General features: G+C 43.3%; 1 protein-coding gene across 1 annotated transcript; it reads right to left on the reverse strand.

Moving 5' to 3' along the window:
• Positions 1–454: 454 nt before the first annotated feature.
• Positions 455–6,053, reverse strand: LOC122944125 (IgGFc-binding protein-like). The gene is made up of 5 exons (XM_044302355.1): positions 4,880–6,053; positions 4,169–4,392; positions 1,890–2,257; positions 1,283–1,539; positions 455–727 (listed from the first exon to the last, which is right to left on the reverse strand). Exons 1-5 carry the CDS (start codon positions 6,051–6,053, stop codon positions 579–581), a joined length of 2,172 nt encoding a protein of 723 aa, XP_044158290.1. The 3' UTR covers positions 455–578.
• Positions 6,054–17,879: the final 11,826 nt, after the last annotated feature.

Consider the following 17,879-nt stretch of genomic DNA (forward strand, 5'->3'; position numbering starts at 1 on the left):
CAGTGGTCATAGATGGGCTTCATAGATGGCTGAGCATGCTCACTACTGTCCCAATTAAAGTCAATGGGAGTAAAGGAAACAGCCAGAACACTATGGAACATGCCTTTAAGACCAGTAATAAACCAAAACCCTGATTGGTGAAGGATCGGGCAACCATCAATATCTGCAAAAATGGAAATAGAAGCAAATCCTGTGCAGACTGACCATGCAGCCACATGCCCTGTTCTTCTTGATGACCCACGTTCTGAAGTAAGGTCTGTGACTGCCAGATCAGACTACACAGGGTTTGCTTGTAGTCTGTAACCATGGAGACACATAGAGCTGCACACACAAAATGATAGATTGTTCATCAAAGCCACATGCGATGTTCCTACAGCTTTTATTTTAGATACATTGAAGCAAAGGCGCCGGTCTGGTCTAATTACTTTTATCCATATTGTGGGAGGAGAAACAAACTGCCCCTCCCCCACGTCGTTACATCTGATAGAAAAAAAATATTTTAAAATGTATATAGTTCATATCTGAAAGGATATATTAATCCAAAATAAAACAAGAACAAAAAAAAATCCCTACAATTCTCAGTCGCTCGTGTCTTGCAGCAGAGCGTAGTCCCGTCTCCTGTAGTGATGCTTCTGTAGAAACAGTCCGAGCACTGTCAGGGAACCCATGACACCAACCACCACCATAAGTGCCGAGAAAGGGACTGTACCGGTATTCTGGGGCTGATCTGTAGGAAGACGACATAAGAGGGTAAATTCTACCATTAGATGGAGCTTTAGAGTATTGTGCACCACACACAAGAGTACGACTGGAATTTCCTCTTTGCATTTGAGGATCTGAGGGCAAGAAAATCTCCAGAAATAAAGGATTACTTTCACACTCTTTGCAGAGCTTGTAAGGTTTCGTCCATTGCTATAGGGGTCTTGCTGGGAATGTGTTTGTACTGTTTGGGAGCTGTAGAAATACAGATGCCTCAAGCTCCCCTAGTGCTGGATGAAAATGTATATATTTCGTGAGCTCCCCCTTGTGGCAGCTGCAGGCAGCAGAATTTTAGAGTTTTATTCCTTGGTGGTATGAAGGAGAAGACTATCTTAGCACACTTTATAGAGGGGGCACTTTGGTGGCATCGTTTACGTGGGGAACTCCTGGCAGTATAACGTTTGGGGGAGAAGTCTGTTGGAATTGTTAATGGGGTCACTTTGATTGCGATGTTAATGAAGATACTACGTCTTAAGTCTCCCTAAAGGTAGGTGACAATGGTGCATTGGTGCAATCCTCTTACCGGACATAATTGTGATGGGTCCCTGAGATAATCTCGCAGATGCTAGTTGCACCTTTGAGCTGCGGGCGTCACGTCGGTGTCTTGAGGTGAAGCAGCCTTGAGTGCAGCGGTTTGGAGCGGTCCCGTTATGGCAGATGATCACATTACAGGACAGATATACTTCCGGGAAGTTGTCAAACTTGAATACATGAAAACTGAAGCGTTGCAGCCTCTGATCCGGAACCAGATGAGTCTGGAGGGTCGAATCCTTGGAGCACCTGAAAAGATGGAGGACAGCATGGTGCTAAGGAGTCAGAACTACTTTATTACGAGGTTTAGATGTCTACGTTATATCACACTTATCTGGGCTGTCCAGGCGTCTCACAAAATTGGTCAGGTCTTCTTCACTTTTGACAAAACAGGCAAGTCACCCACAGAGTTACTGCCAGTTGCCCCTAGAGTGAGCTTGCTGCATAGATATCGAATATATATATATATGTGTGTTTGTATGCAGTGAGCTCCCCCTGGTGGTGGCTGCAGGTTGCAAAAATTGTGAAATTTTCTTCTAGGGCTGCCTGAGTGGACTATGCTGGTGCTGTTTATGGAGGCATGATGGCATGCGACTTACCCTTGCTGGATGAGATAATATATCTGCTCTGATTCCCCTAGTGATGGAGAAGCTTTGCATTTCTCTACAAGTATCTGGAGATGTGCATCGTCTGACTCCACTTTAAATTCCATATGGAGACTGCCATGAAGGTCGACCTCATGGGGATATGTAGTCACCAGGTCGTTGAAGTTTCCCGTTTGATAGAGTTTCAGTGATACGTTATAATGTCCAAGAGAGACGACATCGGTGACTTTAGGCTGGAAACTGAAGTCAAGAGTCTCTTTGGTCTCCATTTCACATGTCACTGGGATCTCAATGCGATGGATACTGGTCCCCGGGAGGGTCCCATAGATCGTGTTTATATAATAGGTTTTCTCACCTTCATTCTGTGGAAATTTACAATATAACACCTGTGTATAGTGATCAAAATGAAGGTGGACTAAATCCCCACCGCCACCCCCAACACATCATTGGCATGGTCCATGGATAAGTCTTGTGCAATGCATCCATGGTCTAATAGAATGGGACTAAATATGTTGTCATAGTCACAAGACCCTGCTTAATCCCAGAGCCACAGGAAGTATTCAGTGTGGCACCCCCGTAAAATATAACTTAACAACATACATCCCCAATACACACATTACACTCACATAAATGTTACACATATTATACACATTAGACACACATGCACATGACACAAACATACAGTATATACACAAAGCATACATACAGAAACATTACACACATTGCATACACACACTACACAAGCATGTTCCGCTCATACACATTAGACTCACATTACACATACATATACCGTACACTGTGCATAAATACAGACAGATTATGTAGGCCTACACAATACACACACATTGTACACACATACTACACAACAATGTTATGCTCATATTGCACACATTAGACACACGTTACACATACACTATACTTGTATATACATAATGCATGCATACAGACACGTTACACACACAATGTACACACACTGCACAAAAATGTAACGCTCATTGTGCACACATTGCACAGAAATGTTACAGCCACATTAGACAAATATTACACATATACCGTATATATATATATACATACATGGAGAAAATGTGAGCAGCACTGTGAAAAAGATATAGGGCCAGATTTATCATTAGCCCAAGTCAAAATAATGGAGTGAAAAAGTAAACAAAAAATGCGCAATCGCTAAAACTGCGCAAATTTTTTTGCCTTTTATTGGTTCTGCACTATGCTGACGTTTTCTGAAAGTGGGCGTGTTTTCTTATGTAAATGAATCTCTAGACAGATTTACTATTGCAACAATTTTAAAAGTCGCAAAAAATTGCACAATTTCACTCCAGCGAGGACCATGTTTATCTTATGCAACTTTTTAATAGAACGTGCGACTTTTTCGTAAAGAAGTGCGACTTTTGCAAATCCGCTTACTGAAGGATAAACTGCTACTGTCAAACCACATTTATTACAGTATTAAAGGACCATTAATAAACCTGACTTAGCCAAAAGTGACTTTGGACATATGTAAAAGTGGAGTAAGATGTAAGTGTAATGATAAATCTGGCCCATATAGTGCCAGCGGTTGTGGATCCGACCAAATTACCAAATAGATAGAAGAAGACTTTCAGGGCACCTCCGTACGGTGAAAAAAATGTGTCCTTTATTCATCTATGACACATTTCAGTCTTACTGGGACTTTTTTTCAAGCAATAATGCTTTCATACAGACACGTTACACTCACATCAATACTAGAAACACATTATACACACATTGCACAAGAATGTTGCACCTCTAAACTAACTCCTTTTAAAGTCCAATTTGTATAGCTGGAGAGTGACCAATCGAAGCATCTACATGGTGTTGTTTTATTTGAGATACTATGCATCGACAATTAAAAAAATTGGTTCGAATCAAGGAAATGAATGATTGGGGACCATGCATTGCAAGAGAAGGATGGGAAAAGCTACTTAAAGGGAACCTGTCACCGGGATTTTGTGTATAGAGCTGAGGACATGGGTTCCTAGATGTAAAAAAAAAAACGATTTGATACATATGCAAATTACCCTGAGATGAGTCCTGTACGTGAGAGGAGTCAGGGACAGGACTCATCTCAGGTTAATTTGCATATGTATCAAATCTTTTTTTTACACAATAAAAGCACACAGAGCTATGGGGACTGGGCATTGCGGATGTGCTAGCGGCCATCTAGCAACCCATGTCCTCAGCTCTATACCCAAAATCCCGGTGACAGGTTCCCTTTAAATGCAAACATCACAAGATCTCACCAGAACATCAGATCCACATCCCGTAAAAGGTATTTTAATAAGAGCAAAATCTCCATCCAGCTCTGCTCGGCACTCAGGATCTTCCAGGTGGACGTCCAGCACTTCTAGGTTTGCTTCTGACAACAAGTGGATCGGAAGCTGGTATTCAGCTCCATGCGAAAGACAATGCAGAATGCCTTGTGATGTAGAGTTTTCTGTTGGTGGATCCAGGGTGGAGGGAGCATCTGACAACCATGAAAATATATATTAAAGAGAGTGCGTGCCATGGAGGCAGCTCATGTGACTGCCATGGGGCCCCTGAAGAGAGGGGGTCCAGCATAGGTTGACTACACTCCTTATTTTAACGGGTGGTAACAACCTGTCCCCTAACCTTAGCAAACAAAGATGTGAGGAAATTACTCAAGAATGACGACAAACAACTGCCAGTTGCTCCTGTGAATTGTTATGATAGAGAGCTCCAGATCTGCAGTTACATGATAAAATCCTGTCTGCCTACAGCCACCACTAGGGGGAGCCTAGCCGTTAACTGCATATTGTTTATCTATTGAATTCAATGACAGTAAGATTCTTAGCTCCCTCTAGTGGTGGTCGCATGTAGCTATAATTTTGGCATGATGGGAATTTAGAGCTTGTTTTTCACAGGGATAGGAATTCAAAGAGTAAACCTGACTTTAGAACAGGATATGACATTTGTAAGCAATATTTCTTTACCTGGATAGATTGTTTCCTGCCCCATTGAGTATCCATAGGAAACATAATTCTCAATTCCATAGACATAGATGGTAAATGGCTCTGACCGATGGTAAATTTCATGTTGCCCATCAGTTTTACCCAAAGAGACTTCCCAAGAATAGAATCCATTCAGCTCTTTCATAGAGACATTATCAAAGTCTAACAGATGTTGGTCCAGGTAGAACTCGGGTGAAGCAGCTTGGGATACAATCAGCAGAAAGTTGTAGTATGTGTTCTGCGTTACAAATTTGTAGAACTTTCTAGTTGCCAACGAAGGGGGAACCGTGACAAAGAAAGGGTCATAATTTGTCACGAGGTTTGGTTTATCTTCTTGGAGAAGATATGTAACCATAATGGGTTGGGAAGAATTGATAATGACCATTTCACTTAAAGGAAATCGGGTATAGGAGGCTTCTTGAAGGCTGTACCGCTTGGATTCCAATTCACCTTCGATACTTATGACTGTATCTGGATTTGCTGCTATTATACTAATTGAATCTTGGGTGTGATTCAGCAATGGAAAGACGGCAAAGAGATTCCCCCAGTTTTGCATAGGATGCAATTGCTCAACCAAGGTATCACAGGTGTTCGCCCAGGAGAAGCATTTTTGGCCACTGAAGACGGCCACCGGGGCAGATGATGAGATATTGGTGGCTGTCAGATCTTCAGAACTTTGAAACTGTATGACTTGTTGGTACTCAAGAAAGAAAGAGAAGGACTGTCCTTTTCTGTATTCAAATCCATTGAAGGTAATGTATCCTGTTGTCGTAATATTCACCTCAACCGTTTCTTCTAAACCATTGGCCACCGCAAATTGTTTGTTTGAACCCCAAGTGGGGGTTGATATGTAATATTTAGTACCCAGGTCTTCGAAAGGTAGACAGCTCATGGCATCAGCGGTGGAAGGTGCCGATGAAAAAGCAAAGACAGATATGTCGACACTTGATTTTACCAGCACAGCCTTGCTGGTGACCTTTTTTTCGGTAATCATATACGTGTAGTTTAGAGTCACCAGGCGACTGCTGTCCCTGTCTATGTACACCGTCTGATTGAACCTGGGCTTGGCCACCGTGACTGTGACGGTAGCTGCTTTATCGTAGGTGACCAGATACAGCTGCAAGGTTGTAGGAGGAGATTCAGACTGGTTTTCCATAAAGACGGTTACGAAACTTCTCTGAGCATGTCCTGTCAAATAACAAAAAATTCAAAACCAGTGGTATCAAACAATAAAAAGGCATCTAGTTTAGAAAATACATTTTCCGTAGCCATATATATATATTTTTTTTTTCAAAGGATGTTATGTGAAAATCTATGTTTGGAGACAAAACCCCGAGGCAGCACAGCACAATGAAATTGTATCTCCTATCCCCAGCCTATCTTAATGGTGTTGTCCTATTTCTTCACCAATAAACTCTAGGATGTTAGCATTGTTAGCACTCAACTTTCAGCCCATATTTCAGAATGTGATGGGCTACTAGTGATGGCAGAACATCTGCCGAACGCGATCGCGCAAATGCGATCAAATGTTCGCGGCGGGTCCCATTAATTTTAATGGCAGGCGAACCTGAAAAACCTTCAGATCATATTTGCAGCCAAAAAAAGATTACTAGAAGTGCACAAATAGTCTCATAACATGGACAGTGACACCAGATGTATTATTCGAATTTGCGATCTTCGTTCTTTATTTTTTTCAATGCGAAATATCGGCAATGTAATTTACGCGCATGCGCAAATGCACTATACAGTACCCAAATGCACTATAAATAAAGAAAGTATATTGGTATATAACACCCCGCTTCAATCAGTTTTTTTGGGGGAAATTATTTGTTTCAATAACGCTTGTCCCTCTATATACCTGCGGTATCGCAGCAGAACCGCACACAACTGCCGCACAATACAAATGCACTATAATATACCGTCTAACATAGAAAGTATATTATAACATTGTACACGGAAGGCAATCCATTAGAATATACATAAAGATAAAACGTAACCTTTATTAATGTTACTATGAGGGTCCATTCACACGTCCGTAAGTGTTTTGCGGATCCGCTAAACACGGACACCGGCAATGTGAATTCTGCAATTTGTGGACCGCACATCGCAGGCGCTATAATAGAAAATGCCTAATCTTGTCTGCAATTGCGGACAAGAATAGGACATAATTAATATACAAGTAATTAGAGAGGGCTCACCTATAAGCTCAAGAATGGAAATGGGTGCACCTACCAAGAGGATTCACCCAATCCTCAAAAAACAGTAATAAAATTAGAACAAAAAGTGGTAGGGCACACCAATATTCGGAACTACACAGATGGTTATACCAATATTTTATTTATTTGTGATATACACTGTTGAATAAACTTACATAAAATATAACACTCTTAAAATTAATAAAATACTAAAATCATTGAATACATTAAACCCAATATGATGGTAATCGAATAATATTTAGATATTTCAATAATTTAACTGTATGGTGAATGATGTCCTTCCAGATGGGTGCTTTCACCCAATCAATACCCCAAAGGTGGAATTGGGGCTACACCTACTTCTAAAGTCTTTTAGGATGAGGGCTTTTTTAGATAGTCACTGCAGCTGTTGCGACTCAATAGTCGTTATATATATTATCGGTACACTCTTGCTGCTTGATAGTACAAAAGAGCCGAGGCAGTTATACTCACAGTTATAGTGTAGTATTGTCGGCTTTGGTCAATCACAGGTGGCGTCCCACGTGTGGTAAACGATAATTGCACAAGTTGCAGCAGAATAGGAGTGGTGCAGTTTTGGGATCCTTGATGTTGTTCATATAGCCGTACTGTGTTTGGGGATCAGTCGGTGATATGTTCCTTCTGTCTTTGGATAAATGCTCCGCAGAAGTGGACTCTGCCATGAGGCCGACTCTCCAAACAAACAGATATCCGGCTTGTCTTGAATTTTTCCAGCTGAGAAATCAGCGATCCCTTTTTTTTCCTTTATATTTCCTTTTTCTTTTTCTTTTAGCGCTTTAGGTCCTCCGGTATAGTACTTTATTCCATGGGGTAGTTACCAAACATGTTTCGGAGTTAACTACGACTCCTTCATCAGTGGCTCATGAAGGAGTCGTAGTTAACTCCGAAACATGTTTGGTAACTACCCCATGGAATAAAGTACTATACCGGAGGACCTAAAGCGCTAAAAGAAAAAGAAAAAGGAAATATAAAGGAAAAAAAAGGGATCGCTGATTTCTCAGCTGGAAAAATTCAAGACAAGCCGGATATCTGTTTGTTTGGAGAGTCGGCCTCATGGCAGAGTCCACTTCTGCGGAGCATTTATCCAAAGACAGAAGGAACATATCACCGACTGATCCCCAAACACAGTACGGCTATATGAACAACATCAAGGATCCCAAAACTGCACCACTCCTATTCTGCTGCAACTTGTGCAATTATCGTTTACCACACGTGGGACGCCACCTGTGATTGACCAAAGCCGACAATACTACACTATAACTGTGAGTATAACTGCCTCGGCTCTTTTGTACTATCAAGCAGCAAGAGTGTACCGATAATATATATAACGACTATTGAGTCGCAACAGCTGCAGTGACTATCTAAAAAAGCCCTCATCCTAAAAGACTTTAGAAGTAGGTGTAGCCCCAATTCCACCTTTGGGGTATTGATTGGGTGAAAGCACCCATCTGGAAGGACATCATTCACCATACAGTTAAATTATTGAAATATCTAAATATTATTCGATTACCATCATATTGGGTTTAATGTATTCAATGATTTTAGTATTTTATTAATTTTAAGAGTGTTATATTTTATGTAAGTTTATTCAACAGTGTATATCACAAATAAATAAAATATTGGTATAACCATCTGTGTAGTTCCGAATATTGGTGTGCCCTACCACTTTTTGTTCTAAGAATAGGACATGTTTAATTTTTTTTTGCGGTAACCGAAGCACGGATGCGGAAGTGCGGATCCGCAAATGCAGATGCGGACAGCACATTCCGACCCAATTGAAAATGAACGGGTCTGCACGCATTCCACAAAATTGCGGAACGGATGCGGACCCATTTTGATGTGTGAATGGAAAAGATATCCTTCAAAATGAAAATAAATAAAATTATTAAAGTTAAGCAAAAAGCATAGATGTGGTCGGCAATAACAAGTGCTCGGCGGCACTAAATCAGAACCCATATGTCCTACCACAATCCGGGGGTTCCAGTGCACATCCATGAATCCCGGAGGGAAAGCAAAAAACATCCATCCCTGGGCCAGATGATGATGTGGTAATGAAGGACAGGGTGGGCAAAGAACTGTCCCTGATATTGCCCTACAGGGGGTGCTATTCTGGCCCTGATAGCCTAACCACAGACCACCCGCCCTGATAAGAGTGACCCCGTCCTGAACCTTACCCTATATAAAAATTTGCCTAGTAAGCCCCTAGGCCCCTGACTTCCAGGTGATCACTATATAGATCTATGTGTTTTTGACTCATTATAAAAGTATATTATAAGTATATCACACCCCTCTGTGTATCACACCTATCGATAGCACACCTATACCAGTCCTTAAAAGGACTTTTGTGGCCCTATTAGCTAGCGTTTGGTGTCCCTAACAGCCTGTCCCTGCTCCACACAGCAACCTCTCCCTACACTGGCAAAACACTGAATGTAAAATGGCGGCCAGATCAGGTTTATTTATAAGGTAGGGGGTATGTCCATGTGCTGAAACGTCTCAGTTGGCTGTCCTGTACCACCTGATGGATGTGTCATGGGTCAAAGTTCTTCACAATGTAAAAGAATATGGCGGGCGCGAATTTCTCCATATGTTGGCATGTTCGGTGAATCGCGAACAAGCAAAGTTTGCAGCGAAACGACCGCCAGGCGAACCGCAAGGCCATCTCTATGTTCTACCACTTTTAGAACTTTTATACCTTTATGGCCAGTGGATAAATTTTTTTGAGAAAAGGGCACAGAATGGTGAAAAATAATAAAAATATTTATAATCACCAATACCCTGACAGTTCTGTTGTGATGCTTCTCAGTAGCCCCCCCCCCCTCCCCGCCCACTTGACACACAGGAAATGATGTCCAGCCAATCACTGGCTGCAGTTGTGACTTGACTCAGCCAGTGATTGGCTGAGCAGTCATTTCCTGTGTGTCAAGTGGAATCGGGAAGTAAAGACTGGAGGGAAGCCGGTTATTAGCCAGGGATTGTAAGATGAGTATGACTTATTTAGGAAATTTCACACTGTCATGGGGGTTGCCAGACAGTAGAAGACAGTAGGTCTGGCCTTTTTAACCCTTGGGGAAACCCTAATCCTGCAGCGGCCTCTGTTGGGGAAATGTGACATTACAAGGGCATTATTCAAATGAATAGTCAAAAATGTAATGCATTGATGGACTGAATCCAGCATAGCGGGAGACTTTTTGCTCTCTATGAGATGTCCAAAGTTTCTATTCCACTGTATGATACCCATATACCCCAGGAAGGTATATGGAGAAGGGTAGTCTCCATATGCCAACCATGTTAGATCCAAGTTGGGGCCAAAACAGGAAGAAGTCAGATATTTTTCAAAAAATGGCAGGCTACATTCACATGGGTAGACCACAAGTCTATTGAAAGACCTACATGCAAGCAATCAATGTTGTTCTAGCTAGACTGTCTACGCCAATGGTCTCCAAGCCAGGGGCGGATTGGCCATAGACCCTACAGGGAAATTTCCCAGTGGGCCAGTACCTAGGAGGGCCACCCAAGCCCTCCTCACAGCCACAAACTGGGTACATAATCTGATTCTCTCCTACTCACCTGGCCAGCAGCCCTGCTGAATTCAACTGTATTGACGTCCACTGGACAGCTATACATTTGAATACTGTGGCACAGGTGGCAGTATTTTGTGCTGCACTGTGGTATTTGGTTCAGCTTGGGAGGTATATTGCTCTGCCCTATGGTATCGCTGGACCTCCTACTTCTGTTGTCCCTGCCTAATTTTGTTACCTTCTTTCAATTTGGACCTGCCTGCAACATGGGGCCACTTTTAAGTTTTTTTTCCAGGGCCACATTTAGTTCCCAGTCCGCCCCTGTCTCCAGCTGTTGCAAAACCACAACTCCCAGGATGCCCAGACAGCCTGCAGCTGTCACTACATGATGGGAGTTGTAGTTTTGCTACAACTGGATAGCCATGTGTTGAGACCACTGGCCTAAGCTAACAATATTAAAAATAAAATAGGCTTTACCAGTCGCACATATTCCCATAAGGATAAAGAAAAATGAAAACCTTCCCAGCGCTGTTCCTTCAGGCCGCTCCATTACCCTGGTCCCGTTTCCAGATTCTTAATATCCCAGAAGTTACCACACTTTTATAGTATCTCTTATCGCTTATATCCTGAATCTCATTGGCTTGGTAGAGTAATAACTCTAAGCATTCATGGGTAATTAGGCTTTGGTACTGATATGGAAAATAATTTGTCAATGCCAAAACGTGGCTCAACCTTGACTGACTACGTGTATTGGCGGAGTTACGATTGAGCAAATATGAAGAATGAAATTCCTTCTTGTTATTGTTTGGAAATTTCTAGATCTCAAAGTGTCAGCCGGAACTAAATGGATATTACCACTTATCCACCAGATTGGGCATAAATGAGAGATAGGTGAAGGCCCCACTGTTGGAAGAATGGGGGTTTGGTGAGCTGTGATCTGTTGGAGAACCTGGAGGAAAGTGTTCAATTCTCCTGCAGCGCCACCAAAGCCATTGAACTGGATGGGGTCACAGCTCGAATCACAAGTTGCTGTAACCATGACCCAAGAATCCCTGGAACTCTCATAACCTTGGGTTTGCGGCAGCTTGCAAAGTAGCGTTGCGACCCCATTCAGTTCAGTAGCTGCACCACTGCACAGCAGTCTTTGGCCATGCAACACTTGTCGATGCCAAAGCCGTTGTGTAGCCCCAGCCTAAAAATGGTAATCTGTTATTGAAATATCTTAAATGGAACTTGTAAGTAAATCTTACTTCTGTAATGTACAGTACCCAATATCTAAGAACATGAACATAGCTAGTAGTAGAAGGGAAAGTGGAGTAACACATAAAACATATAATCTGACTACATAAGGTTTGTTTGTAGTCTGTAACCATGGAGACACATAGGTTAGCATAGGAACTGTATACACAGAATAGTAGACTATTTTTAAAATTATTTCATTTTTCTATTTTAGACACACTAGACCAAAAAAATTGAATTTGGTAATATCCACGGTCTTTAGTGTGTTACTTCTAGCATCCAATCATGCAGATATGGATTGTTGTGTTACACTTTGTTAAATGTTTTGGTCTTGCAGAGTTGGCTGTAGCTTTCCCTTCACTAATACATATTAACCTTCTAATATTGTTACCAGGAAATAGACTCATTTTTGCCAATAACAAATCACATGTGAGGATTGCGGGTGCAGACATGAGCCAAAGAATAAGTAACTGGAAAATAAAAAAAATACTGAACTCACTGGAAAGAAAATGCCTTCATTGCCTATGTCTCCCCATGGGTTTACTGGGGGGAGGTGAGGCTGTTGACCATTCTGGGATTAGGGCAGTGCCCATAGCCATAGGGGGTCTTTTAAAAAGCCCATAATCATAAGCCTTTGAGGTGAGCATGCAGGAAATTTAGGGTGCTGTCACGACCACGGTTATGGTGGTGACTCGCGGCATACAGTTGCCCGCGGTTTGGGTAGTTGTTTCAACCGCAGCTTGAGGCATGTTGTTGTCTGCCTCAAGTGCGGTTGCCGCGGACAACAGCTATGTGTGCGGTTCCCTTCGAGTTGTGTGCGTGTGTGGATGCACTGTGTTTGTATGTCTGGTGTGCACTTGGTGTTGTTTGGTGCGCACGGACATCTTCCTTTCACTGTGGCTGCCCGTGGCAACGTTTGGTATGTTGTACATGTGGTGGCAGTGTCCCGGCCTTCGGGCTGTCTCCAAGGACGGCTGCCACCCATGTCGTTGCCTGCGGCAACAGCCACAGTGTGATTAGTTTGGACACTTTCCCTTTAAGGTGTGTTTCCCTTTCCTGTGGTGCTGGAAGGGTTAACTCCCTTCCCAGTGTGTGTGTGATGTCACTGGGTGTGTCCGACTGTGGGGTGTGGCTTCTTGGCCTATATAGCCTGAGTGTTAGCATGGCTCAGTGGGTTGCTTCAGCCATGCTTGCTGGAGCAGCCTCCTGTGACCTCCATCTTCCTTGCTAGTGAGAGCCACCCCTGTGGTCATAAAGTATTGTCGTGTTGTTGATGTCTTTATGTGTGTGATGTTGTATGTTGTTCTGTTGGGACCTTCTTATGTTTGGTGCAGCTCACGGTTCTGGATTCCTGTCTGCTCAGGGATCCAGTCAGCAAGGCTGTGGCAGGTTGGTGGAACTTGGTGTTCGCCTGCCATTCCCGTGAGGCTGTTTATGTCCCCCTTTTCCCAACAGCTTGGCCATTGAGACTCCTGCTCCTCCGTGCCAAGGAGGAGTAGGTCGTCTTACCCAGCTCCTAGCTCAGGGACCTGCGGAGGGTAAGTCAGGGCTCCGAGGTTCCTGCGCATGGGTCCTCCTACCATCAAGGTCGGCCCATGCAGGTTAGGAGTTAGGGTCAGGTTAGGGATGCGTGAGGAGGTGACCTGCTCCCTATCCTGTTCTCATGGCCGAGTAGCCACTACACCACCTGGCATCGCACGGCTGAGGGTTTCCCCCATCCTCAGCCGTGACAGGTGCATGTGTAATGTCGGGAGTGCCATTACCACTCTTTTTCAACTTGCTACCATCTTCTATATGCTGACTATCATCATCAAAATGTATTTCATGTTATCTCGGAATAATGTGCATATTCTTTCCTATGTAACTGTTATAGTTCCTGTAATGTGCCTTGTCCACCAGCAGGTGGAAGCAAACACTTGGCAGAGCATTAGCAGAGTCTGGAACCTTTGCTTCCAGTCTTTAACCCTCTCTCAGAGAGAGGAGGAGTTTAGTGTTAGCGAGTGAGGTCTAGTCTATCCTCCTAAGGGAGAGGTTGTGTGGTGGCCAGCGGAGCTCTGCCCGCTCTGCTGGGGGTTGCTTGTCCCCTCCTGGGCTTGCATTGCCCAATTCCAAGCTAACGTTAGAGCTTGAGGTACTCAAAGCCAGGACAAGAAGTTACTAGGATTGCCTACAGTAAGAGACAGACTACTATTGCTAACATAGCTGAGCTGAGAGAGCTACCCTAAGGATACAGCAGAGAGGAGTTTGTTTGCAGAAAGAGTATTCGCCTGCTGAAACCTATTGGAAACCAAGATAAAGTCTGAAAACTGTATAGATTACCGTTTATTACAAGTAAAGCAACTGTTCAACCATTTACCAAGTCTGGACCCAACTTTGTTCTACACCATCCAAGTTATTAACCCCTTTTGCACTGCTTCGGACCACACTACATCTGGGATCCACCAGTATTCAGGTAGGAGTACCGTGACAAAGTGCTACACAACATTTCCAGGGATATTGTGGCCTATTTAACCCCCTATTCTAGCCTTCCTACACTGGGTACCACCTATACCATCACTACAAAGGGAGCCTGGTGCTTCCGCTGCTTCACTGCAGCTGGCGTCACGACTACTTACTCTAACAGAGGGACATATAATCGTAGATACCTCTTGGAGGGGTAAGGGATCCCCCAGGTAAGTGGGCTCGTTGCACATGGCACTGTCCCATCTAAGCCAAGTGACTTATGCTATATAGTGCCCGAAAAATTAGCAATACAAAACCCAGATACATAGTGCTACATGTTGTATGGGTAAATAGTTTGCCAAGGTCCCTGCCAGTGTAGGCTATTAAATGGGTCAATGCCAACGACACTGAGTTCTAGGGCAGAGCAGAGGGTTAATGTTTGCATCCCTGGTGGTATAGAGCAGAGAAGAAGTTAGTTCCTGGTGATCAAGTGCAGGGAGGAGGTTAATCTCTGGTGGTCTAGGGTAGAGAAGAGGTTAATGTCTGCATCTCCTGTGGTATGGGGCAGAGAAGACCTTAAAGGGGTTGTCTCATCATAGACAATGGGGGCATATCGCTAGGATATGCCCCCATTGTCTTATAGGTGCGGATCCCACCGCTGGGACCCGCACCTATATCGAGAACGGAGCCCTGCAAGTGAAGGAGGGCATACTGCGCATGCGCAGCTGCCCTCCATTGATTTTCTATGGGGCCAGCAAAAATAGCCGAGTGCTGGCTCGACTATTTCCGTTGGCCCCATAGAAATGAATGGGAGCGAGGGCCGCACATGCGCAGTACGCTCCCATTCACTTCTATAGGGAGCCGGCTTGGTGGTGGCCGGACCGGAGTCCTCCAGCCACCAGGGCTCCGTTCTCTATATAGGTGCGGGTCCCAGCAGTGGGACCCGCACCTATCAGACAATGGGGGCATATCCTAGCGATATGCCCCCATTGTCTATAATGAGACAACCCCTTTAATCCTTAGTAGTCTGGGCAGAGAAGGTGTTTAATATCTGCATCCTTTGTGGTATAGGGCACAGAAGAGGTTTATCCTTGGTGGTCTAGGGCAGGGAAGGTGCTTAAAATCTGCATTCCTGGTGGTATATTACAGAGATTAAATTAAACCTTGTGGTCTAGAGCAGAGAAGAGGTTAATCCTTGTGGTCTAGGGCAGAGAAGAGGTTAATCCTTGTGGTCTAGGGCAGGCATCCTCAACCTGCGGCCCTCCAGCTGTTGTAAAACTACAACTCCCACAATGCCCTGCTGTAGGCTGATAGCTGTAGGCTGTACAAGAATGCTGGGAGTTGTAGTTTTGCAACAGCTGGAGGGCCGCAGGTTGAGCATGCCTGGTCTAGGGCAAGGAAAGTGCTTAATACCTGCATCCCTGGTGGTCTGGGGCAGAGATGCAGGTTGATATCTGCATTCCTCATTGTATAGAAATAGAAATGGTTCATCTCTGGTGGTGGTCTAGGGCAGAGAGAGTTCAGTGCTTGCATCCTAGGTATTCTTGTGCAGCTTAAAGGGAAGAGTACCCATGACCTGTGTTACCTGGCCCAGATCCATTTTAGTTGATCCTTCCAGAATCATTAATTCTAATAAGTAGAATTTTGCTCTTTGATGATTTGTGGCCGTCCATGACCTTTACTCTCATCATCTCTACATCTCATTGATATTTGATGCATGTTTTTAGCATCCACATATTACATAAGTGTTATATTATTTTTTAATGTTTCCGGTACACAGCGTAGGTAGACACGTGTGAGCTCAGCAGCTGTGGTCAGTGTTCCGATACTCTCACCGCTTTCTGAATAAGAAGGTCATTTACACGTTGCAGGAGCCAGGGAGGAACTGGCACCATTATATATTAGACCTGGAAGGGAACCCACCACCTGCAGGTTCTCACTCACCAAAATCATCGATAAATGTAGACCTTCTGCTTGTAGGTTGTTTTCCATTTGCCGAACTTTTTACAAGGCTCATAAAAAAAGCTGCACTGGTAACTGGGAGAACTGGGCAGACAGGAATCCCAGGGGGCTAGCTAAACAGACACCATAGCATTTACCAGAGAAAAATAGGCCAGTGACATCACATTCCCCGAGACACAGCTCTACAGCTGATCGGTGGGGCTGACAGGAGTCGGAGCCCATCGGCGACCTACCCTGAGGCTAGTTCATCAGTTTTAAAGACTTGGAAAACCCCTTTAAAGTTTTGAACATTTCCCAAAATTTGGGGTAAAAAAATTCTTGGACGGAAATTGGAAAAGGAAATGTTTGGTCAAACTGGTAAACTAAAGAAAAAAATATTTCTAAATATAACAGCAGACTAATACTCAGTTGGGGGTGATATAGTGACCGGCCTTGTGGCTTTGTTTGCTACCACATGGATGGATGCATGTAAAGCTGTGAGATCAGCCATTGTGAATGGTGGATCCTGTGTTATCTATACAGAGGTATTACTTGTCATTGTAATTCTGCCTCTGATGATAATGATAATGACTACTGAAAAATTACCTCTACAGAACAGGGAATCATGACCTATTATTAGGCCTAGTGGCCAGTGTGAAAATTACAAAATTATACATATTTTTTTATAAACATAGTGACATGTAAAATTAAAATAAAAAACACCCAAAATTCTAAAAAAATAAAATGTTTAACATAAAAACATGATTTAAACAGTAGGTAATTTTCTGATGACACGTTCCTGTTAAATTTGGAAGAATGTAACTGAATTGAAGGGCTAGAGGTCTGGAAGGAGAATGTTTGGCTTTGTATTCATTAGAGATACTGATGACCTATATCAGATAGACTGATGGGGATGCGGGGTGTCGGATCCCCACCCCCACTCTCTGCTTAATCCGTCTTGAGAGATCAGTACGTCTCTCAAGAGGAATTTAGCAAAGAACGCACAGTGAATGTTAGTTTAGAAAGGTGGGCAAGTTGGAAGAGAGCTGATATCTGGAGAAAAGCATTTTTCCTCTGATAAAATATATTGTAAAGTTTCTTATAGTCACCTGATGTATACAACGTTGTGTGAAACGTTAGTGACCGTTTAAAGAACATACGATTCTCTATTTTGTACAGAGCATGTATACAGAGATATGTACTGTCTATGTAGGAAGGAAGAAAGGTAGAAGGTAAATTTTTTTGACCTGATTCTTATGTGGACATCATTCTCATTATTAAACGTGTTTTCCCATTGTACAGATATATAGTAATGTTTTATTGGCGGGAGTGTGGCTGCTGGGACCCCTACTGATCTTGAGCACAGGGGCTCCTTGTCCCCAGTTTATAGCAGAGTGCTGACTACACATAGTCCCCCAACCACAGTCATTACAGTATTGATCCCATTGCTCTCTCTCTCACTGCAACTCACACCCTCTCCATAGATTTCTATGGTCACCTGTAATCCTGTAATCTGATCCTTCAGTGAGCTGGCAGTCTGTCTTAGTGTCTCAAAAGCAGATAATTCAGATTAGAGTGAATCTTAGTTTAGGAAGGTGGGCTGAA

Source organism: Bufo gargarizans, chromosome 7 (assembly GCF_014858855.1).
Source record: "Bufo gargarizans isolate SCDJY-AF-19 chromosome 7, ASM1485885v1, whole genome shotgun sequence".
In the NCBI taxonomy this organism is placed as follows: domain Eukaryota; kingdom Metazoa; phylum Chordata; class Amphibia; order Anura; family Bufonidae; genus Bufo; species Bufo gargarizans.